Consider the following 25,432-nt stretch of genomic DNA (forward strand, 5'->3'; position numbering starts at 1 on the left):
TGTGGAATGGAGAATAAGCTCCTTTATGAATGGCTGTGGCATCATCCCATGGAAGTCTGTAGCAGGGATATAACTGCCATGTCAGAGGTTCCCTTCTTCACAACGTAAGAAGCAAAACACAGCCCTTAAACCCTCTCGGTGACTGTTTTCTCATCTTTAATCATATTTACTCACCCATCTCAAAGAGGTGTTAGGACGATTAACAAGTTGATGTGCAACGAACAGTAGCATCAGTGATATATAACTATTGAGTATCATTAACTTCAAAATTCTGCTGTAAAAATAATTCACTAAGAAACGAGTCTTTAAGTCTTAACATGTCTGGGTTACAGGCCATCCTAAAATCCAATGGCAGGCTACAGCCCATGCAGGTTACTGGATGTAGCTGATGCCTGGGTCTTTAACAGTAGGGATTTTAACATTCTGGTGTGTTCAGGAGAAGACATACAAACTAATGCAACATGAGAACACTAGAAAAGTACCTAGAAAAGAAAAGCATTAAGCTTATGTTTGAATGCATTTGAGTTTCATAGTACTAATTAACCATTTACTCATTAGGATTAAATTTATTCACATGGCACAAATCCTTGCAATGGAAATTACATGAAAACCACATTTAAGAACACAGTCTTATTGTCTAGGGGAGTATTGGTCCGACTTCCAAAGATACCCTTGAATTATTTCTGTGGTGAAATATTTCTGTGCATAGTGCCCAAGGATATAGGGTGGAAGGAAGAGACAAGAGTAGGGTTGTAAAGGAAATCACATAACCAGAACTGTACTGGCACATCCTGCATCCATCCCTGACCATAACTTAGATTGTAAGCTCTTTGGGTCATGCCTGTCTTTTTGTACTATATTTGTACAGCACCTAACACAATGGGCTCATGGTCCATGACTAGGGCTTCTAGGTGCCACAATAATACAAGTAATAAATAACAACAACAATAATAATTAATAAACGAACATGGGCTACACCAAGAAATCCAAAGTAATGCTAGAAATCTAAAGAAAATAAACTGACACTCAAGAGGTTCATGCATATAATAAAATGTCCTGCTCTTGCTTTGGGAGGGTGAGGGCTCCTTTTCATTCACAGCTGCCTGAGTTAATCATTAAGACCCTTACACTGTAATCAGGTCTGCATGGGGAGGGTGGGGGGACCCTTGCACTCATGTGGATCCAATTGCAGGATCAGGGCTTAAAATACTGGCATTTTCCAGACTGCTAGACAAATGAATGCTTATGAATACATATAAAATTGGAGTGGGAGGTGGAAAGTTTGGATCTAGATCCAAATATTCCCAAAGTCAATGTTTTGGATTTGGTTTGGACCATCTATAAAATAATATATACATATCTACCAGTTTCTAGTTTAAACTCTATAAATCCAGATTCTCATGTACTGTAAGGTCCCTTTACACCACTCTGCTGGTGTAAATGGGCCTTCAAGTGGGAGTGAATTATACCAATGATAAGGCCCCTTTACACGGGGCAATGTAAAGGGGCCTTCGTGTAAATAAGAATCAGGCCCTGAAGTCTCCAAAAGGTTAGTAAGTAGTGCATCACTATCACTGCAAACAGAGTGTACTATTAACCAATGCTTTGTCCTTTAGCAGTTAACTTTGAAATTTGCAGCAGTGTTATTTCTTCTGCCATGGTACCCTGTGGAGCTGTTCACCACTACCAACCATAAATTAAATGACAACGGCAGGCTTTGTTCTCCACCAAACAAAAAATAATTTGTGTGTGTGTGTGTGTCAGGGTGACCAGATAGCAAATGTGAAAAATCGGGACGGGGGTGGGGGGCAACAGACGCCTATATGAGAAAAAGCCCCAAATATTGGGACTGTCTCTATAAAATCAGGACATCTGGTCACCCCAGTGTGTGTCTATATATAAATGTGTATATATCTATATAGAAACAACTTTGCAAAATGAACCCATACATTTATTTGGAAAGAATGTCATTAAGAGCCCCTTCCAGTTTCTTGACACCAGTTCAAACACCAAAAAGAAAATACTTGCCAATTTTGTGTGTGTCCTTGTTTTGAAATGAAAACATTCTGAGTTTGCAGAGATGCAAACAGGGGCTTGCAGTTGAGGAAGAAAATCTGCATTTGAAGTTCTGCGTATCTTGTGTTTGTTTTGTGTGCAGTAATTGTCTGGCAAAATCAATACCATGAACTTACAATATGGTATCACAACTTTCTTCCCCTGGTACTTCCATGTTTGCCCCTGGATATAGTTTGATTTTTGTATATATACGCTGCATCCTCTTTTATTGCTGTGATTCTGACAAAAAAATGCTGGTGTTTGCTCCTATACTTACAGTTCCAAGTTCATTCTGGACACTGTCATTACAATAATACCTCTTAATGATCAAAAGTGGAATGGGCAGTCATTCTGTCCAGCTGTGACAATTGCCATGTTTGCTAATTGTTTCAAGCTTCAGAGAAGCAGATTTCTGTAGATCTCAGAGGTTTCAGTTCCCAAGAGTTGAAGCATTGATATCTTTTCTCCATGGCCAAAAGGAATACATAAAATCAAGTTATTTCCAAGGGAAGCTAAGTATAAGGGGAGCATTTTTATTCCGTGACCCTCATCCCATTCCCAATATCGTTTTGTGTTTTAGGTTTGACCAAATTCAAAAAAATGCACAGTAAAATGTGATTGGAGCCGCATGGCTTCCTGCACCTTCTTCCTCTCACAACTTGTTTTAGGATTGTTAAAAGTTTTACCAAACTTTTGATGAGATTCATGTACTCTCCAGATTTGTTGTAGAAATGTAATTATTATAATTTACTATGAAATTTCATACAACTCTGTTAATAAGTTTCTCATGATGTAGTTAAAAGGTGCAGTATTCTCTCTGATATCTGTGGGCCAAATTCTGCTCACATTTACCCTAGTGTAAACCCAGAGTAAATTGATTTGTTTCCATGAAGTTACTATGGGTTTAGTTTACACAGATTTTGGCTATATATCTAGTTAGATATCTTCTCTGAGGGGAAAAATATGACAACAAATCATATTGTCTAGATTTAGACAAAAAGATACTAATGGCATACGTATCAAGGAGATTATTTCTCCTCTAACCAAAGTGTTTAATGTTATAAAAGTTCCTCTTAGGTCCTGATTCAGCAAAGTAGTTAAACATGTGTGTAACTTTAAGCATGTGAATAATCCCGTTAACTTGAAGTCCTTTGTTCTGTCAAGACCTACAAAGTCCACAGACTTCTTGTATGTTCCTCATTATCCTCCTGTGTTCGCTCATCTACAGTATACATAGAGGACTTTGGACTTTATTAATACAAGGACCTTCCATTGATATCTTGACCCACACACATACAGCTGCTGTAGACTTGGGAGCATACACCGTGCCATTCATAAGGAGGCTTTAACCCAAATGATTATTGCACAAGTTTTTAAGTGTCATATTGTTTAAAAGAGATAAGTTAACCAAAACAAAAGAAGAGAGGGGTTAAAGGGGGGAGAGTTAAGTTTTAATAGAAATGCATTTCACGTTTTGTTTTTTGTTTGCTATACAACATTAACGTAGTAAACAAATTAAACTTTGTTCTTAAAATTCTTTAATAACATACAGTATTCTGAGCTTTGTCATTGCAAATTACTGTAAACCATGTTGTGTCGCTGGGAGCATTCAAACCTCCTATTGTCACAGCTATTTGACATTGAACTACTTTTTTTTCCAAGAAAAGTTATTCATAAGCTATTTGCTTTTGCGAACGCCTTTGTTAATAGGTTTGATATCATTTTGTGTGTTTTAATTCAGTATGGGCAATGGCGCTTTCTGACCAAAACACACTTAAACTGTTTTTTATTCTGTACATAGAGCAAAGTCCATGCATTGTTGTGGTCAGCCCCTGCTTTGTGCTATATAGTACCTTTCTGAACACCCCACCCCAAATGAGCAAAACTTTTATAGGATGATCTGACACATTATATTCTGGAAGTCAAATCCACAGTAGAAACATCAACATGAAGAATAGCTGACGTAGCTATTTAAAATAGGGGGTGGGTGAGAAAGTGTCATTTTGGTCCACTTTTTGGGGTGGTTGGTGTTATAATATATAATTTTTTTTACTCAGTGTAGTTCACAATAATTTAAAATACTCTATAGACATTTAAACGATATACAATAATATAACTTAATTGGATTCCTCAATTGTACTTAACAAATACTATTCTAATATATTTACAGTATGTAGTACCATATATGACTGTGCATTACTGTGCATGGGAGCTTTATTTGCTTCTTGTCAGGAATGAGCTGAAAGTACAGTATATAATTATTGTTTAACAACAATACCCATGAATCAAAAGGGACGTTAAATTGTATAGCTTGGTTCTGGCATAACTGGTGGCAGCCACTTCAATGGAGTTGTGCTCATTTATTCAAGAGCTGGATTTAGACCAGGGGCTGGGATTTTCATAAGTGATTTTGGGTGCCTCAATTTCTAGATGCTCCGTTGGAGACTCTTTAAAGGGGCCTGATTTTCAGATGATGGGTGCTCAACACTTGAAAGTCACATCCCTTTCAGGGTCTCAAGTCAGTACTCAAAATCGCTGGTCACTTTTGAAAATGGAGGCCCAAAAGTTTAGGAATAATTTCTAGATGACTCTGAAAAACAAAACTGAATGTCCAGATTACAGTAACTAGACAATATTTAATCCATGTTTCCTGCCAGCCAGATAGTGGCACTTGCTACAAATTACACTTGCTGTGTGTTTATGGGAGCGGTTTTATTGCAGCTGGGCATATCTGGGTCTTGTGGTTAAATTCACTCTGATTTACAATACTAATCTGAATAGAGATTTTAAAAAAAATATTCCTTGTGGGGAAAAGGGAGTGTGAGTTGGAGTTGAACAGAGGTATAAAGATTCAACTTCTTTTTTAACATTCCAAATATTTACCGGGGGCTGGGAGTAACATACTGTTGCCAACTTTAGAATAATGATGACATTTAAAAAGTAACCCAGACTAACCCATCAGCAATTTATTAGCTTTGTGTGGTACGCTAATGAAGCCATCATGAGTCAGAAATTGTAGCAACATGGAGTTCAGCTACTGTATTTTATTAATTTCCTAGCTTAGGGTGAGCATAAGCTCTTTCACAATATTAGTAATGGGCAAGTTTGTGCTGGGAATTATTAGGATGTTGTAACTCTTGCAAAGAAAGTGTAATTGCTTGAAAGATCCTGCTATGGCATTTCTCTTCAAAGCAAAACCTTTAATACCTGTTGAAGCATGTCTTTGTGCCTTAAAACTACCCATGCCAAGATGAAAATAGGTGCTCCCTGCCTCACCTCTGAATCTTAATGCTAGTTCTTATCTGGGGATGGGCAGGAAACCACTCTATCAAGCATTTGTAACCACAGTTTTGCATGATCTTATTGCTCAATTCTGATCATTGCTTAAGGCCTACAGTAATTGAACTCTCTAGTAGTGGAGTGACAATAGATCAGTAGCATTGAAGAACTTAGGGAGAACCAAATACAAAAATCATAAAGTCAGAGTTCCAATAAGTTTACATTTAGTACAGAATTAAGACATAGCTACCCGTTAGTGCTTAGAATTTTTTGATACTATTAAAAACATAAATAATATTTTTTAATGTTCATTCATAGAGTTCCAGTGTCACTGGCAGCTGACGTAATTTTGCAAATTTTATTTTTCAAACTGACAGTGGAGTTTTTCCATTTTATATTTTTTGCCTCACTATCAGTCTTAGTTTTTGCTATACCTGCTTTTTTAGAATTAATATTTTTTCAGCAATATTGCTGTTTTTTTCAGTGGAAGTTTCATTGTCTTAAAAAAAAAGTTTTATTTGCACAGGGTTTTATTTATTTTTTTTTGTAAAATATGAAAAAAGTGTTTTTTCTTTAACCCTCCTGGGATCTGTAATTCAGTCAGCTTCTCTGATATGTATAACTTAAAAATCTAATAGGAAAACTCTACAACACCCAAATTGCAGTAAAAAACAAACAAAAGAAAAAGTTGCATGTGTTTGTCAACATCACCTTAATCTTGTTGCCCTTATTTCCATTGCAGTCACAACGGCCAGCCAGCCCAAAATGCATCATCCTTAGAAGTATAAGTGGTGGGGAGAGATTTCTTTTCCCAAAGAAAAGTAGATGTGCAAAATGATGCTGTAGTTGTCTGTCATACTCCACTTTCTTCACTTGTGGTGATTTGTTCTGTTTATTTAATCATAGGCCACTATTTGCAGGTGAACACCTCCGTCCGCTCACTGCACGTGTTGCACTTCACAAAGCAGCACCAGTGGAATTTGCAATTACACTGCCATACTTTCGTGTACTGGTGTGTGTTGTAACCCCTTCCACAGCACATCATGTCACACCCGTCTGCATTAGGAGATGTGCGGTTACAGAGTCGCCCCTGGGTACCAACGCTCCCCGTAGAAGCATCTTCCTCACAGTAGTTGGGCGACTTTTCGATATACACCAGATCTGTTTCCATTGGTTTCTGATAACTCCTGATCTGCTTGATCTTCAGGAAGGTTGGCTGTCGTAGCCGACTGGCCCGTACCACCTCCACTTGTACTGCAGCATTATACTTTTCTTTCAAAATATATCCAATCTCTCTGAATTTAGGAAGTGTGGTCCAGCAGGTCTTAGTTGTACAGGAACCTGAAACACCATGACACTTGCATTCCAATTTCATTCTCTCTTCAAGAACCTGTATGTGTATATATACATATTATTATTGGAGAAAAAATATATACTAAAATTTGCCTAAATCACTGTTTATAGTTAATATTTATTAAAATCGGTTGAAATTTTGTATATGCCTTTTTAATAAATATTCTTTTGTTTGCCACAAAAACCTGTTGTCAAAAGATTTTGTGACATTTATTATAAGAAATTTTATCAGAAAAAATGTTTTTTTCTGCTTTCAAATAGTTTTGAAATTAATTTTTTAAATTTTGAAATCAATATGAGATTTTTTTGGGGGGGGGGGAGGAGAAGCGAGGAGGAAACCTACCATGTGGCAATACTGACCAAAAAATTCATTTTTGAAATCTTATTTTGAAAATGGAAAATAATAAAAGAAAAAAAATTAGTGATAAATTTTGATTTTTTGAAATGTTGATGACATTTTGTTTCAAAAAGGTTAAACAAAATTGGATTTTTTAAATATTTTGATCAGCTCTAATATTCATTGAATAATTTATGTGTAGTTGCCATTGCATCTCTGCTCATTACATACTTAAAACATCAGCCTATATTAGATATCCACCTACTGACCAGCCAAACCCCTAGAACATCACCCTCAATTGATCTAGCCTGAGACCAGGCAATGGCTGGCCATAAACATGGTTCTTGCACCAGATCCACAAAGGGTCCTGTGAAGCTAAGAGTCAAACACAAAGATAAACAGGAACATTATTTTTATTATCAGTTAATATTTATGTTGCATTAGTGCCTAAAGGTTCCAATCCAGGATTGTGGCCCCATGTGCTTGGAAAACCTATCCAGGGCTCAATTCTGGCTTTCCCACAAGCCCCAAGCAGAAGGCCGCATGTTCTTGTGCCATCCCTGGAGAAACTCAAAGGCATATTGTGATTGTCGGACACAGTTGCCTCCTAGGGTATACCCTTTTCTGCAGTCCAAGTACCTGTGCCTGGCATGTAGGTGGCACAAGATACTTCCCTCAGTGCACCAGCAGAGCTACACTACTCAGCTCTTTTGCGGGGGTGGGGGGAGGATGGAGAGAGCAGATGCGGAGCTGTTCCCCACGTCTGGTACAAGGTTGCGGGGGAGACAACATAGCAGCCCATAGAGGCCTTTATGCTCCCAACAATTCTACCCACATATGCCCCTTGAATCCCTGGTGCAAACCCAGCCACAATCTGGCCCACAGTCATCATCAACTTTTCATGAAAATCCAGACCCAATAATAAAATAAACCAATCTTTCTCCCTTGTATGTATGCAGCAAGATGATGGACAAGAAATATGAGCTCCCAAGCTCCACTGAAGCACTAGTGCAACCTATCTCCTTCAGTGGTTTCACAGCAGATCCCAGACCATGACTGAAATGGGCAGAGGATAAAAGGGCCGAAATCTGAGTACAATAGCATAATGAAGCAGAGGGGAAGCAAAAAGTGCTTACTGCTTAAGAATAAAGGCCTTAAAATAAATGCAGTAGAACTTTGGTTAGCCCTGCAAATAGAGGGCACTCTCCTGAGTTGTTTGAGTTTCACTTAAATTGTATGTTTTCTTTTTCCAAATTTCTGGGGTTTCATTATTAAGGAGACTATCTAGCTTTGCTTCTCTTCTGCCAACATATCGTAGCAAGTACAAGCGGGCTAAGTACTGGTTCAAAAATACCTTAGGCTCCTTGAATCCAGCCTTAGGAACCAGGCTCAGATTGAGTCACTGTCAAGTTAGCCCTTCATTCTTCTGATGTAGATAAAGCTGATTTCCAAGCAGTTTACTGCGTTAGGCTAGAAGTTCTTCCAGCCCTGGGGGCCAGTTTGCTTTGTGTGGACATTGCATTCTTAGGGCAAGGGTAGGAGTTTTGCTGGTGACCATGGCCAAAACGTCTCTTTTACCCCTTGACTGTTGGACAGTGTGCTCTGCACAGACCTGAGTGCCTGCCCCCCTCTATCCTAGAGGCAGCAGCACTTCATTAGTGCGGGATGTACATGTTTTGTGATGTGTTTGGGGATCTTTCCAAATGAAAAGCGCTATATAAATATAAAGGGCCTGATTTTTTTTCAAAGGCCCTCACTCCTGACTCCAATTTTATTGTATACATTTTGTACTTACAAATAATCGATTATCATTTAGACATATACACATCCATTAAAAAGGAGCACCTAGCACCTGCTGTAAGCACTGGTGACAATTCTTAAATATGAAACCAGAAAACAGACCACTCCTGAATCCCAGCTTCAACCATTAATCAACATATCCACAGTCATCAGCAATAACCCAGCAGCAAAAATCAGACATAAGCTGTGGACCGAAATGGTACTCCTATTCTAGTCTATATAGATTTTATACCACCCTTACCTTAGGTCACTGTAATATGCGAGTGCCTTCCAGATATGCATTAAACATCTGTCACCATGATTCATTCTCTCTCTTATTCTCTCCCCAAGGGACAATTATCTGTTTGTTTTGCTTTTAAATGTACATGCTGCTATATTAGAGAAAGCAAGGTACACAAAGTGCACCTTGCACTTGGAGCAGAAGGTGGTGAGATTTGTCAGTATGCTTAGTTCCTATGAGTGTTTGTGTCATGGTCTCAGACCTGCACTCAAGAAAATTCTTTCTCTCTCACAGATGAGTTTTACCATTATGGTAGAAAGTTCCATGGTGCCTGAAGAGGGGCGTTGTTGACCCACGTCCTCGGTCCAGAGCTTTAGGTGATCTTTTTTGACATGCTGGACTCCGACAACATCATTTATACAACTAGCTGCCTGATATGCACAGTGGCGCTAACTCTTGCCATTTTATCATTGGTCTTGCAATATTTGGTGTTTTACTTGAGCCCCAGCTTCTGGAGTAATGTTGTTATACAAGAATCTCAACTTTCCTTTAAAAATAGTTTCTAGTCTTTAGGATTGTGGAGAAAACTTGAAAATATAACGCTAAAGGCTTGAAAGCCCAGAAGAGTCCAAAATGTATCAATTCATTATTTTTAAGCAAATCTCATGCTTTTGCGGGAGGAGGTGCTGGCTCATGCTTTTTGAATGGTTGGGGTTTCAACACTGTGTTCAGGCCCAATGATCAGGTAGTTACATTGCTAAATGCTATAATATGTGCCTACAGTTATTTGTGGGTGCAAAACTTTGCCCACAAAATTGGAAGCCAGGGAACCTAAGGCCCAACCAAAATAATATTTCTTCCCTTTCCCCAGGTGGTTTGTGTTCAGTATTCATATTCATTAAGAGCCCAATTCTCACCTTTGCACATGCTGAGTAGTACCTTACTGCTTGAGTATCCTCACTGGCTTCCTACTTGCATAGTAAGGTACTACCAAACATGAGCAAAGAGGGCAGAATCTGGCCCAGTGTAATCACTGTTGTGACTGAAGAGAAACTGACCTTTCTCTTCCTGTTTTTCCCTCTGATTTGGTTTGTCTCAGCAAAACTTCCATTGTAGTTCTGACCCTGAACCTTAAAGGTACTGATTTACTAAGACTTAACATACCCTGCCAGGTTGGGTACCTGATTAAAGTTTAAAAATCATTAGCTTGCATGACTCTCTCCTTCAAAAATTCCATTTGTCATATGTCAGGGCCTCATATCTAACCTTGAATAGTTTACAGCAAGATCTACTTCCCAAACCAAATTCCCATCACTTGACTTGCTGCCTCAGACTAATATTAGAGCATTCTTTAGATCCACTTTCCATGGGCAGTCCCACTCCAGCCCCAATATGGTCTTGCCAAGTAAAATTTTCTAACTACTAATGCTATTTTATGACATGAATTGTGAAATATAATGGCAAAGATTTTTATTCTACAGATTTTGCACCAATATAAATAATATACTAAAATGCAATTGTGAGTGTTGGCCTCCTCAAGTCAGCTAGACAAGCCTTACAGAGAGAATTATTTTCTGACGGAATAAAATGCAACCCCCTCCACTCCCCCCCAATGCAAGCCCCATTTTGTAAATTTCAAATCTAGGCCCAAGTGCATTATGTCAGATACAGTTTCTATACCTATTAAAAATCCTATCTGGATAAAATATGAAAAACAATTGTAATATTTTGTGTGTGTTTGTTTTGGCTTGGCCTTTCTGATTTGTGTTTTCTTTGGTGGAAATGCACATTTTTGGACCAGATGTCGAATGTAACAAAACCCATATTACTTTTAACTGCAGTATCAAAGAAATAGAAAACTCAAACAGTTTTTCTGTTAAAATATGCAAGAGATCGACTCTTGCCTTTGGTAATATTCATCCAGAGAGAGAGAGAGATGGATTCTGATTCCATATACTAGTATATCATCATTTCCCTTGAGACTGGAGAGGGTGGGGCCATTACAGCCTATTGCTTCTGAGGTAGGAATGGGCACTATTTATAACTTTATCTCTGAACAGGTCTGGAGCCAGTAATGCCATCAGATTGCCAATCTCAAGGAGCATCTGTGAGATGACGGTTCACCCAATTAGAGAGAGGTAACACTAGTACAATGATTACTGCTCTATGGTGATAACTTGAGGCCCCTAATGTTTTGTTTGTTAATAGCAGGTCACAGGACCAAAAATAGCATATGTAAGCAGGGTAATGGTCCATGTCATGTCTCATATGATCTGGCAACAGCATGAAAAATATGGGTATTTCAGCCTGACGGTTGCTCCTAATGTTCTCCAGTCAGAAGTAGAGCTACCCTGAACCCTCACCTCCCAGCCACACAATACTTATATTTTGTGGTATGAGAGAATATAAAAGCCAGTTTACTATCTCTCCCTTATGCCCAACAAGACTTCCTGGTGAAGGCGGTCCATTCCTCCCTCCCATGACTCAAAGTCTCCTGTTTAGTGGGGGAAATACGAGTGGAGTCCAAAAACTATTGCCCATCAAACAAGGGCTGTTCTTGCCAGGGCCACAGAAGGATGGGCCATAGAGCCTTATCCACCAGCTCCTACAACTGTTTCCTGCCATTGCAGATAGACCTCTCCTGGAGAGCTTCCCCAGCAGGTAAACAGAAAATAGCTTCTGAGGGGAAATATTTCTCACCTTTGAGTGATAAAACTAACCAAAATTTTCTGAAATTCAATTTTTTAATGACTTATTTCTAGAAATTTCAAATTTTGGGGGGGAACACCCCCCATCACATACAAACATGCCCACAAAAATCTGTTTGAAGTTTTTCATTACATTTTGCTTGTGTAATGTTTCAACCACCTATACAGCTGGTTGACTGTTTTTAAATCTTTTGACTAAAAATTTAAGTAAAAATAAATGGAAACAGTTCTTAAAGTATTGTGTCTGTCCTCCCATTATTTTGACTATAAACCACAATCCCAAGAAATAATGACCATTTTATTGTGTGTATGATGTGTGTACGCTACATACTAAGTATGGGTATAAATACTAAAACTGAACCCCCAGAAACCTTTGTCAATTTCTAGAATTGAATGTTTTTGTAAGTTCTGAAATATTTGGTTTTTCCCCCCTATGTTTTTCCTCTTTTGGTTCCAAGCAAAATGGCCAAAACACTGGGCAAGAAGCTATATTTCCATCTAATTGGAGCAAAAGAACTCCCCCCGTAAGAGATTCTGAGCCAAGGTTTTCAGACTCAAGAAATACACTCAAGAAATTACAGTTATGTTATGTAAATATGGATAAGCTTTAGCTGTCCATCTGACCAATCCAAGCTGTAACTCTGAACCTTTCAAAAGTTGGATTTATATCTTTCTGCAGATGAATTTGAGTGGGGGAAATAAGCTACTAAGAAAAATTACCAAAGCCTTTTTCCTTCACAAATCTATTCAAAATGGATGTCTAGTGAAGTAGTTCGTCTCCTATAGGGTAAAAAATGTATCCGCAAATGGTGGACCCAATTCTACAAGTCATTGAGGGTAAATTTTTCAAAAGAACCTAAGTAATTAGGAACTGAAATCCCACTTTCAGAAGTGTGTATGGAACCTAAGGCCCTTAAACTCCTAAGTGCCTTAAATCATTTTTGAAAATGGGTTTAGGTTCCGAAGTCACCTATGCACTATTGAAAATTTTATCTTGAATGCTTTTCTGGGAACTGCTTGGTCCTCTCAGATCTCATTGAAGACACTGGGAATTGAGAGTACTTTGCATATCTTAGGAAATAGCACCTTGCGGGACTGGGCCTTCTATTTTGGGACATAAATATTACAGTTAACATAGGGTGTTCTTGTCCTGAGGTAACACTTCATGTTAAAATTGTTTCTTTAGATACTATATATTATAAATGATAACCCACAAATAAACTCATTAGCTGTGCCACAGCCAAATCATGTCAGCCAAAACCCCTCCCAGTACCACAGTTCTGTGGCTCAAGGAGCTGTGAGAAATAGTCGTTGTTTATACGAAAATGTCCCAAGTAATTGAATAAGCTGTTTTAAAGAGACACTGAACATTTTTTGTCCCTCCACACTCATTCTTTCAACTATAAAATAAGATGTCATCTTCCAGGCATTCAGACAAAAACCCATTGACATTACAAAAGACTAAATTTGGGGATGGAGCTTCTGGCATTCAGTGTTAGTGTGTATTTCTGGAAGAAAAAAAATAGCCCAATATTTTCTCCACATAACCATCTAATAAGAACCTAATTGATTGATAAACAGTTGGAAACATTTATTTTCATCTGTCTGGTAAAAGCAGTGATCTGTTACCAATTGATCTTCCTTTCCTTCCCCTAAAAAGCAAGCAAACAAGAAACCTATTTTCTAATTGAGATGTACCGTGAGAGTTGGTCATTGTTTTGACCTTTTAACAAAAAGTGAAGATTAATGCACATGTTCCTAGAGGTTACTCTTTCTGAATTCTATAATACAGTTACTTCCTAAAATACATAGTAGAAAGTTGCATCTCTCATAAAATGGCATCAGAAGTTTATTGGATTTTATCAACATTTAATTTTTAGTTGTTATATCAAAGTTTTGTCCACAAACAACTTTTGTAACCACTCAGATTTGCACCAAGCCTTTTATTGATTTCCAGCCTTTCACAGTAACACTTGCATTAGACTTCCAGGTACAGTTGAGAGGGGAAGGGAGAGTGGGTTCAGATTGTTCTGATCTATAGCAGTCATTTCAAAAATTACATTTAAGTTAGGTACTTCAGTATTTTACACACCTCAGTGATGTGTTATAGCAGAGCTCAGGTCTTCCATCAGTAGCTAATTATTATTTCATCAACAGTCCTAGGTAGCTATTTCTTCCAAACTGCACTGATGTCAACTTTGTCATGTATAAGAAAATTCACAAACTTGCTATTAATTTGAACAATACTTGGAAGTGCAATGCAGAGCAATTAGAAAAGTCCAGCTAAAAAAACCCCCAAAATCTGAAAAGCCCAAATATCTGTCTTTTTCAAGGGCTATCCTATTAGCAAAACGTTATAGACTCTACTATGGTTATAAGAGCCAGAGCCATTTAGCTATATATGAAAGCAGGTGTGTCGCTCCATCAGGAGAGTTGGAAGCATTCTTGGAAGACTCCACTCATGTGTAGACTTTCATTCTTCTCAATGCTGCCTCTGGGACCTAAAATATTAACCAGTCTCCGCAGGAATGCAGCCATCCAAATGATGGAGTCCTAGATCCTGATCCAAAGCCTATTGCACTCAATGAGAATGTTTTCATTGACTTCAGTGAGGGGTTGGATCAGGCTGTAGGTAGGGAAGGGATTCCTTACACCCTTTCCTTCACAGTGATTCTGTGGTAGGTAGCCATAATACCACCCAGACAGCTATTCCATTCATTGGACAGTGCTACAGAGAACGGAGCTCGTAGTTGGCAAATTCTGAAGGCGGAGAAGATAAGTGACATAACAAATGATGTCTTGTATTAATTGTCTTTGACTCATGTTCAGAGCAATTGAAAGTTGTATTCATATTGGTTCTTAATAGGTAAGCTCTTGAGCCATGAAGATCATATCCAGGCTTTCTCCAAACTTTGAGAGGGATTAATTATATTCCATGTTGCCATCTAGAACAATCAAGTAGAGATGGATCTAGCTTCCCAAAAGTCCAAGGGGGTTAAGATTCAGTGTTACATTTCTGTTACCAATTGATCTTCCTTTCCTTCCCCTACTAAGCAAGCAAACAAGAAACCTATTTTCTAATTGAGATATACCGTGAGAGTTGGTCATTGTTTTGACCTTTTAACAAAAAGTTAAGATTAATGGCACATATTCCTAGAGATTGCCAAAATGTTTGCAGAAAGTGAAATCCTCACAAACACTAGTGCAAATGTATTTTCCTGAAAATTCCTTCCAGAAGTATTCATTTGGTAATCTAGGAAGTTCTTTGGTTACTTTCCTCGTGTTTATGAAGTTTCACCTTATATTATAATTATTGTTATTTGCTTAATTAGAACAGGCAGTGTGGTTTAATATAGAATAGGGCAGTAGACTGGGAGTCAGGAGCCCTGGATTCTATTCCCGTCCTTGCGTTGACCTACTGTGTGACTTTGGGCCAATCATTTCAGCCTCTTCCACTCACGCCTTTTATCTGGCTTGTTTATTTAAATTGTAAGCTGGCAAGGCAGGGACCATCTACTATGAGTGTGTAATGCAGCTATCACAATGGGACCCTGATATCAGTTGGAGACTCTAGACGCTACTATAATACAAATAAGTGCTTTACTTCAGAAATTCAGTGACTAGCTTTATTATTCTGGGGGTACAACCCAATACATGTCTTCTGAGATACATGAAGTGCTGAAGTAAAGAAGAGACGACCAGCCCCAGACTAGCAGCATCACCCCCACCAGTCAGGACAACTTTCACATATAGAGATCTACCCTTTTTAAGGATGCCTTCCATCATGCACTCCAGGTGATTTGCCTCCCGCATTCCACCTATGGCATAAAAATGTCCAGCGCTCCCCTGTTCACGAATTCCTAGTTCCCATTACACACTCTAAATCATTCACTCCATTTTCTCTTTCTTTCTCTTGCATTTATATAATGCCTTTGATTTCAATGCATTTTACAAACTACGGCCATATTCTGCCCTCAGTTTTTGTACAGAGCTCCCATTGCAATCTCTGAGAGTTTTGTGCATGGATTGAGTGCTACTATATGTCTTTCAAAATAAAGTATGTACAGGAATTGCTTCAGCCTCCATCAAAAATGAGTTACTTCTGGGGTGGAATACAATAGCTAGTGAGCAGCAGACAGCAAAAACACACAATTGTTTAGGGAAGGAAATTTGCAAGGAATAATGTCTGATTTTTTTTCTGGTCTATGATAGACTGAAATTCTCTTTCTGTACAGTGGTTCTCAACTGGGGTCCGTGGCCCTCTGGGGGTCTGTGAGCAGGCATCAGGGGGTTATCCAACAGGGCTGGCATTAGATTTGCTGTGGCCCTGAGCCCCACCATCCGGAACTGATGCTGAAACCTGAGCAAATTAGTTTTGTGGGGCCCCAGGCAGCTGCCCTGCTTGCTACTCCCTAACACTGACTCTGGTTTTTATATGCCAAAAAACAGTTGTTTTGGCACAGGTGGGCCATAGAGTTTTTATAGCATATTGGCGGGGCCTCGGAAAGAAAAAGGTTGAGAACCCCTGCAGTAGAATACATAATACCATTCAATTCATATACAGCAGCTTCATCTTGGAAAATGAGTACCCTTATTTCTTAGGCTGAAAACATTTAAAAACAAATTAACAAAATCTCTTTTGAGTGTGGTGATGTATTATGGAAAAGGGCATATTTTAATTTTTTAAAGGCAAACTTTTGGAGCTGTGGAGTTAGATCTTCAACTGGCGTAAATTGGCATAATTCCAGTAAGTTTATTGTTCTATTGGCAAGCAGCTAAATCATGATTGTAGACATTTAAGCGTGTGTCTTCTTCCAAAGATTAAGTAACACTTGTCTAGTGATCATGTGGTTATATGTACTCCACCAATGTGAAATTGACAGTTATGCATTTGCTACAAAATATGTATTTGATTAGAGGCATACTTGAAGCAGCATTTTGCCTTTGGATGGAATGAGTAACTAATGGAGCTGTTGGAGTTCAGCAACATAGAAATCTTTCCATGTCCCACCACAATCCCCTTTACCTCTTGCTAGCTTTTTTCCAAGGAGAGAAAATGCAAAGATTTAGCACTACCAATGACAAGTCCTGCAAGATCATGTCTAATTTCAAGAGAGCTTGGAAGGGGGCCTAAGAAAGTAGAAATGGTTAGAGGCACATAAACTGTGGAGTAGTTAATGGAGCTTTGACATAAACTCATTTCTGAATCTGTAAAACAAATATAGGCATTAAACACCATCAGATAATCTTGAGATAGGCGCAGAATGACAAGCTAGAAGGAGGGTGAAGACTGGGGGCATTGCTCGCTATAACCAGACCCACTTAAGTTCAAAGTGCAAATTAAAAGGACCCCCCACCCTCCAGAGAGCATGTTATCCCATTCCCTTCCCATCTAGAATACCTTTCTTCCAGCCTCATTGTTGTGCAAGTTCATCAGCCTCCGTGCATTCTTTTTGATTTCTCGGGCATCAACAAACTTCCTGGAGAATTCAATGCCGTATCTGATATCCGCAGAGCAGCCTCCCCATTTCCAGCCCTCCTCCTGGTTGTAGTAGCCCTGTTTCTCTCGGTCACAGCCACAGTTGCTGAGGTTGCCCTGGCTGCAGGCGGCAGTGACAGCATGTGCAACCCCAGCAGCGGTAATGGCATAGGTGAATGCTGCTTCCCTGCTTCCTGTGGAGAGAAACCAACAGCTGATAGGTTTGGAAGAAGGCAGTGCTTACTACAAAGTACATACATTATGTACAGCAATGCATTCATTCAGAAGCAGGAGGGTAGCATTGTCAATAGCCCATACTCTTCCTTCTTAAAAAGTTATGTACATGTTTAAGTGTTTTGCTGCACTGGGGTCTAGTGACCAGCTGCCCACATACCTTGCAGGTCCCAGCCATATAACAGTCCTTTTGCCTATGTTAGATTGAGGTACCTTTGGCAGTGGGTTTGGCCAGTGCGGGCTGCACTATTTGAGGCCAGATAATTTGTTAATTAAAGTATTTCACCAGGATCATAAATGTTGTTTATCCCAGGTTTGTTCACTGAGAGGAGGTCACGGAGGTTGTGCAGATTTCAAGTGGGTTGCAGGCCAGTCATTGCTGGGGATGTTTATAGGAAGAGAAGAGTTACCAGTAATTCCCAGCATGCTGGGAAAGTAGTACATTGTGAAGGCTTAACAAATACCATGCCCAGTAAGGTGGCGAGTGTGTCGTGACAAGGATAGGACTCAAGTGGAGAAGGCTGTCCATACATCCTTATTAGGATGCAGGTAGAGCTGGTCAGTGATGATAAATACTGATTAAAACCTGAGATGACCATAAGATGTAGATTTTAGAGCAGCGGTTTTTCTGGAGGCTGGATGGTCTTTTGTTTTATGTTTATTGTTGCTCACTTTAATTTACTCTCAATTTTGCCTTAATAAAGCTGCAGCCTTTCCCCACCAATCCTCTGAATCCAAATTCTGTTGTACCTTGGTGCAGTTTGTTAAGAGTATGGAACTACTGGCATTTCAGAGCACTATATTCATAGTAGATTGATTTCAATAGGGGCTTTTCTAAAGAATACTTTGAAATAGCTGACGTGCTGTCGTGCAAATACTGTCTTAATCCTCACAAAGTTTAGTAATGGCTTTTATGGTATCATTACTTGTCCTAATTAGGTGATAATGTCTCTTGAAACTCAATATATGAAAAGATGCCTCATCACTTCAGTGGACACTGAAAAACAAAAATATACAGATGACAAGAGTTAAATTAAAATAACATGAAAATTGCAAGACCTATCTAAGAAAGCAAGGACATCCATGATTTAGAATTCATTAAAATCCCAATACTTAGACAAAACGGTGCCCAGCTGCATCTTGTAACAAGCCTGGAGTGCATGCATCCATCCCTGCAGTACATTTCAAGACCTTGACTGGCAGCTATGTGAGGTGAAAGCATCACATGACAGCAACCTGGCGATGAGGCTTCCTTTAAGAGAGAGCTGGCCCAGACAGATAAGGGAAACTTGGGGTCAGGAAAGGGACTCTGTACCAGCCAGGTAGAACATCTGGTGGGAGATACTTGCAGGGAGCAGGATCAGAAGACTTGTCTAGGAAAGGTTTTGGGTGAAGCTAGGAAGGAGGCTTGGTTTTGAGAGGACTTAGGGGCTGTGAAATCTAGTTGGAGGAGCAGGTAAGCCTGGGGAAGAGGACTGGAAGACTTGAGTTGAGCTGAGCTGTTCTGTTTTGTGAAATAAACCAGATTCCAGTAAGTGGATACACTTGAACCATTTGTGTACATTTTGGGGGGAGCTAAGTAGAAACCAAGGTAGAAGGCCTTATAATCAGACCAGGTAAACTGACCCATGCACATATCCCATGGACCGAGTTACACACTGTGTATATGTTGGTCAGAAAATGTGTCAAAGAATTGTGACTGGCACCATTCCAGTATTCAGTGGGTGTGCGGAATGAATGTAATGAAGACAGTGAATGGGGTGTAGCAGGAACACCAAAATGGGAGGGAATGATGCTGAGAGGAACCATGCAGGACTGTGTGATGGGGGAAGGATGGCCAGGCTGTGCAGGCTGGAATGGTAAGGAGGGCGAGGTGCTGGGGAATGCGGGCTGGTTGAGAGAGGGTTGCGGGATGGTGTACTGCCGGATTGGGAAGTTGGTCTGGGGTTTTTCACAGCTGTTTACTTCTCGAATAGGCCCCGATCCAACTCCCATTAAGTCCACCAAAAGACACTCCCTGGGCTTCATTTGGAGTTGGATTAGAACACTTTGTACTGCCCTATTATTGTTTATAACATTTCTTCCTCTGATTTCTCTGTTCACATTCAACAGCAAAACTTCTGCCATCATCATTTTCCTCCTCCTTTGGTGACCAACCCCTATACTGCTACTGCAGAGGAATTCACAGCATGTTACTGAAATGATTTAATGCCCACACACAAAGCTTTGACTGTTACTTTTTGAGTGGCCTAACAGATACAAAGCAAAACAAATCTTCAAGGGGAAAAAATAGAAATAATCTCATAAACTGTTTAATTTTCATATTAGGATTTACAACAGTCCTAGCTAGGGTGACCAGATATCCTGATTTTATAGGGACAGTTCTGATATTTGGGACTTTGTCTTATATAGGTGTCTATTACCCTCCACCCCTGTCCTGATTTTTCAGACTTGCTGTCTGGTCACCCTAGTCCTAGTGGTTCTAAATAGCACATGCACAGGGCATTTTTTTTGTTTGTTCATTCATTTCAGTTATTCATAGACAGCTTCCTGAAAGCACCTACAACCCCTGGTGTTTCAATGAAGTATAAGGAGACATAGCAGTGTACATGATGGGGTCCTACATTTGTTTTTGCCCCTTTTAATTGTTTGCTCAATGTAATTAACATAAAAAGAAAATCGAATGTTTAATTGTGGTGGGTTTAGTTTTTTTGGGTTGTTTTAGGGGTTTTTTTTATGCATTGACAGATTTCTGATACAACATAAAGTAGAGAGAAAATCCTCCCACCACCTGTGTCTAATCTCAGAATATATAAGTATTAGAGAAAGGCATGGGAGCCAAACAAGGAGATCCTAAAATGTAAACCCATCTTTGTGGCTCAAGGCAAGTCAATTCATCTCTCTACCTCAGCTTTCCGATTTGTAACCAGTAGAAAGTAATAAGTACCCCACAGGGGAAGAGTTGGGCAAATTTTTTCAATCAAAACTTTTTTTCAGCAAAAAATTCAGGGTTATCTATACCAAAATGTTTTGCTAGTTCATTTTGATTTTGCCAATTTTTTTTCCGTTCTGGGGAAAAAAATCCAAAGAAATCTAAACATTTTGTTTAGACATTTTTGAAACACACTGTTTGGATTTTTTGTTTGTTTGTTTGAAATTATTTTTTGTTTGAAAATTTTTTTTAGTTTTATTTTAACAAATTCAAATATATTTTAAAAAATCCCAGAATTTCATTCAACCCAAAACTATTGTTTTACATTTCAACCAAATCTATTTATTTTTGAAAAGGAAGAAGAAAGAAAATGGGCTATTTTTTAACTAGATGTTAGACAAGTTCAGATTTTCCCTATCTTCAAGCGAGAATGAGGCTGTGGATCATTTAGAGATGATGTTTAGCAGTGTCCCAAGCTCCATGGTGATATTTTAGTGATTACTTTTATCATTATTTATTAATTATATTGCGGTAGAACTTAGAGCAGAGGCAGGTGTGCCAAAATAGGAGGGCCAAGGGGCCATAGCCCTCCCACTTTTTGAAAGTGGATGGACCTGGCCCCACCTCTCCTGGCCAGGCTGGCATCAGTAGCCTGGCCAGCTGTGGAGCTCCGCTGACCCTCCACCTGCCCGGAGTGTGGGGGTCGAGAGTAGGTCCCGGCCTGTGTCCTCGCCTCATGGGCCCCCCCTGCCCACCCAGGGCAGGAGGGTCCGCAGCTCCCCGCAGCTGCCTGAGCACAGGTCTTACCTGGATCTGGGTCTGGCTGGGGGGCCACACCCTAGCCATGGTAAAAGCCTAGGGTTGCCAACAGGGCCGGCTCCAGCGGTGCAAAAAAAATAATAATAATAAAAAAAAAAAGCTGCGATCGCGATCTGCGGCGGCAATTCGGCGGGAGGTCCTTCGCTCCGAGTGGAAGTGAGGGACCGTCCGCCGAATTGCCGTTGAATAGCTGGACGTGCCGCCCCTCTCTGGAGTGGCTGCCCCAAGCACCTGCTTGGCAAGCTGGTGCCTGGAGCCGGCCCTGGTTGCCAAGTGTCTAATCGCACAAACCCAAACACGCTTGCTCCGCCCGCTGCCCTGCCCCTTCCCTGAGGCTCCACCCCTTCCCCAAGGCTCTGCCCTCCGCTCACTCCATCCCCCCCCTCTGTCATTCACTCTCCCTGCCCCAAAGAGCTTACAGTCTAAATAGACAAGCCAGACAAGGGGCAGGGAAGCAAAGAGATGGCAAATATCACATTAGTTCCTTGGGATATTGTTGTTTTTGTTTTCTTTATTTTATTTTCCTTGGGAGCTTTTGGTTTTTTTATTTGAACTATATATAGTGGGAGATGGTGTAAGCAGACAGAAGTGGGAGGAGAGGACGTAATGGGGACAGAGGAGTGGGAAAAGGAAGGGCAGTGTAGAGGGCAAAAGGAATCATGGGAAGTGACTAGCAGGGCACAAAGAGAACTTGGCAGACTGGAGATTCTGCTCCATTAATGACTGCAAGGTGCTCAGACACTATGGGAGTAATGCATTAGAAAAGCGAATAAATAAATACATTCCTTTCTGTTGCTGTAAGCAACACCACGTCTGCCAACTATTATATTCACCCGGAGATGGACTGCGAACAGACTTTAAAAAAAATATTTTTAAGCTCAACTTTAACACATTGCCAGAGCAGAAGATACACCATTTTAGAGAGGCCACTTTGTCACTGGTCTGTCCAGGAGTTTTCACAAGCCCTCAAGTCAGTTGTGGTAAACTGAAGGATATTCTGTGTTCCCTCCACTACACCCTTGATTATCTTTTAGAGCAGAAGGAAGTTTCTTTCATCCACTTGAGAGCCATGACAATGATCATTAACTGCAATCATGGTATAGTACAAACTGGGAACCCCACTGACTGGATGGAAGGACCATTGTTCCACCTCAGTGCAGCTCTAGAATACAATGGACTCATTTCTGGTTTGTGAAGTGGACTCCTTTAGCATGTTAATACATCGTACCCTGCATAGAATGAGATTTTTGAAACAGAAGATATTGTGAACCTCATCTTGAACATTAGTCTAAGCCAGCATGTTAGCAACCTTCTCAGCTGTGGTCATCAATAATCTTTTATTATAAAATGTAAATCAGAAAAAAACAATAAGGTCATCTCATTAATACTTTGGTTAGACTGTCCCAACCGCTTGCCCCTCCCATAACTCTTAATCAAGTTATTATTATATGCCCACCAATGTGACTTTAAATAATGGTTGTTATCTTTGAGTACCATCAGTTTCAACTAAAAACAAGGTTAAAAAAATGCTTTGTCTGGTGTCAAGGAAGAAAATCCAATTCCTAATTGAATTTTGAAAACAAAGAATGGTAATAGTGTTATTGGATAGCTCAGCTAGAACATGTCCCTCAACACAACCTAAAATGAATTTAATCTTTTTAAGTAAAGGCAATAGGAGGTGGTGACCCTTCAATTTACCAGGGCATGTTGGATTTGCTGTGTGCCTTCCACACTGGGTCAATACCATTTATATGTGTGCATCTACCAACATTTGCATTCTAACTGCAGATTTTTAACAAGTATAATAAAAAATTGTGGATATAACACACTATCTTCTTACTTTCAAATGATTTTAGGAAACAAAGCCTGATAAGACCTCAATTCTCCATTAACATAAGTAAATCCTGATTAGACAGAGTAGGGATGTAGGATCAATATTTTCCTCAGCCAACTATTTCTGACAGATGGGGTGAGAGCAGTCTATCTGTTCTGTGTTGGAATCTTGGACCAGCCTGTAGTCCACATCTAATTTATGTAATTTCTGACTAATTTTTAGACTGCTAACATAGCACTACACTTAGTATGGTCCATTGTGGAAATTATTACAAGTTCCATAATTGCTATAGTTTACTTCATTTGAGTGTACATATACATCGCAGCATATTTTCACAGTAAAACCACACTCAGGAAAGGCTCATATATACTAAATAGATATTTTGATCATTCAGCTGTGGCTGCAGGGTTTTGAGTTCAACTGTTTGAATTACAGGCTACTTTTACTACTGTTTTTTCCTAAATATTTTTATTTCATACATCATTCAAAGAATTGTTTCATCAGGAACTAAGTAAATAAAGGATGCCACTGAAAATAGGTTATTTTAACTTGAAGTATTAGACTATGTGATATACACTTTTTAGCCAGTAATTTTGCTAATGTTGGATTAGCCATGTTAGCAAAGGTGTATATAGGCTTGGTAGAATTCAATTTTTTTAAAATAATTTTGATTGTTAATAACTCTGTTTATTTTAAAGCAATTTTTTAGATGTCTATCCATTTAAATTTTCACAGATGCACAAAATTATGGGTTTTAAGCATTTTTAAAATGTTTATCCTTTAAATTTTCACATTTGTGGGAAGTTATGGGGAACAAGCTTTGGGTGTGTGTGTCAGAAAATAATTATCTTATGATAGTAGCTGTTGAGATTCAAAAAGTTATAGCTTTATAACCATTAAACCGCAAGTTGCCAACATCACTTGTCAAAATATAAAAACATTCTTAAATCAAACTCTAATAAGTTCTCAAGCAACATTTTTCTTACTTTGCCTATCCATAAATTTCAAATATTGTCAATGGAAATATATATATTTTTTGCTGGTGTGTGTGTGTGTAAAACACACCTCTTCTGGGTGTGGTGTTCTGTCCCATCTAGTGGCACCGAGACCACTTAGAGAGAGATTAATGGGTCTGCTCTACAGCCTTAGCTAACAGCCATATGGCTTTTAGCTCATGCAGTAGAGGCTCATGCACTAAGCTACGGGGGGTCCCAGGTTCAATCCAGCCAGGGTCTGTTGGTGTTACATGTGCATGGTGAAATCCGTATTTACCAACATTCACTCATAAAAATCAAATCCTTCCAAACCTCTGTATACATATTATACTAACTAGACAATGATACTAAACAAAATTAATTTCAAAATAGACTTGTAAAATCTACAATGATGTGGTACATTCCTGTAAAAGTCAATAGGATGCAGTACTAGACCTTGGTAGAAGGTTGAGTTTATTGCAAAACCTATCCTTTTGCATGTGTCTTCCTCTCAGATGAAGGCCAAAGAAGAATCCTATGTAATTTCTTATGGGCAATGGATATACCTAAAAAACTAAACTAAAATTAAGCAACAGCATCCGAGGAAGGGATGGATGGAGATCTTTGCAGGCAAATTTAGTGCGTTTCATAACATTATGGTTGATGTTTTATTTACCATTTTGAAGAGCACATTAGAAATTTTGAGAGAGAATATTAAAAATTCCTTTCTTTGGGCTTAATCCAAAGATCACAGAAATCAATGGGAGTCTTTCCACTGTCTCCAATGGGCTCTGGATCAGGTCTTTTTGTCTCCTTGCATTTTCAGTAGTTTAATCTAAAAGATTGATACAAGGATGGATATAGTTTCTTTAAGGTTGCTATTTGGTACCCACAACTCTAACTTCAGTGTCAAATGATTAAAGCACTTTCAGACTTTAAGGAATTTCTAGCTGCCTCTGAATAACTTTTAGCAAACTTCACCTTCTAACCTCAAAAAATTAGGAAAAAGAGAGGGACAATAATATATCCCCTTAGACTGTGTTCTCCCTTTTCTCTATCAACACGTACTATGTCACCACAATCAACCACAATATGGTCTTAATGTGATTTTAGAACCAAGGTTAAGGGAAACAGCTACAACAGCCAAATAACTCAACAAGGTAAGAACTATATAACCTATTTGAGTCAGCAGAATATATACATATTCTTTATGCTGTTCAAAAGCCAGATAGTGCTCTCTACAGACTTGTGGAAGACCAACCCATTTAAGTGTTAATTTCAGGATGCCTGACTTGTGGTCAAGTGAAGAACAGTTGAGTTAAGGGTACACATTAGATCTCAGAGAGGAAGATCAAAGACACACAATTTAACAGTCCTCATGCCAGTTTGAGAAGGGTCATATGACCAG

At 39.2% G+C, this 25,432-nt stretch overlaps 1 protein-coding gene across 2 annotated transcripts in view; it reads right to left on the minus strand.

The window, feature by feature from the left end:
* Positions 1-5,823: 5,823 nt before the first annotated feature.
* Positions 5,824-25,432, minus strand: part of WNT7B (Wnt family member 7B) — a 136,656-nt gene continuing 117,047 nt past the window's right edge. For both annotated transcript variants that reach the window (XM_034758161.1, XM_034758171.1), the window contains exons 3-4: positions 17,154-17,425; positions 5,824-6,724 (exon numbers count right to left, since the gene is read on the minus strand). In XM_034758161.1, coding sequence (XP_034614052.1) covers positions 6,245-6,724; positions 17,154-17,425 — 752 coding nt within the window. In that variant the 3' untranslated portion in view covers positions 5,824-6,244. The remainder of the gene's footprint in view (positions 6,725-17,153; positions 17,426-25,432) is intronic.

This window comes from Trachemys scripta, chromosome 1, assembly GCF_013100865.1.
Source record: "Trachemys scripta elegans isolate TJP31775 chromosome 1, CAS_Tse_1.0, whole genome shotgun sequence".
Classification (NCBI taxonomy): domain Eukaryota; kingdom Metazoa; phylum Chordata; order Testudines; family Emydidae; genus Trachemys; species Trachemys scripta.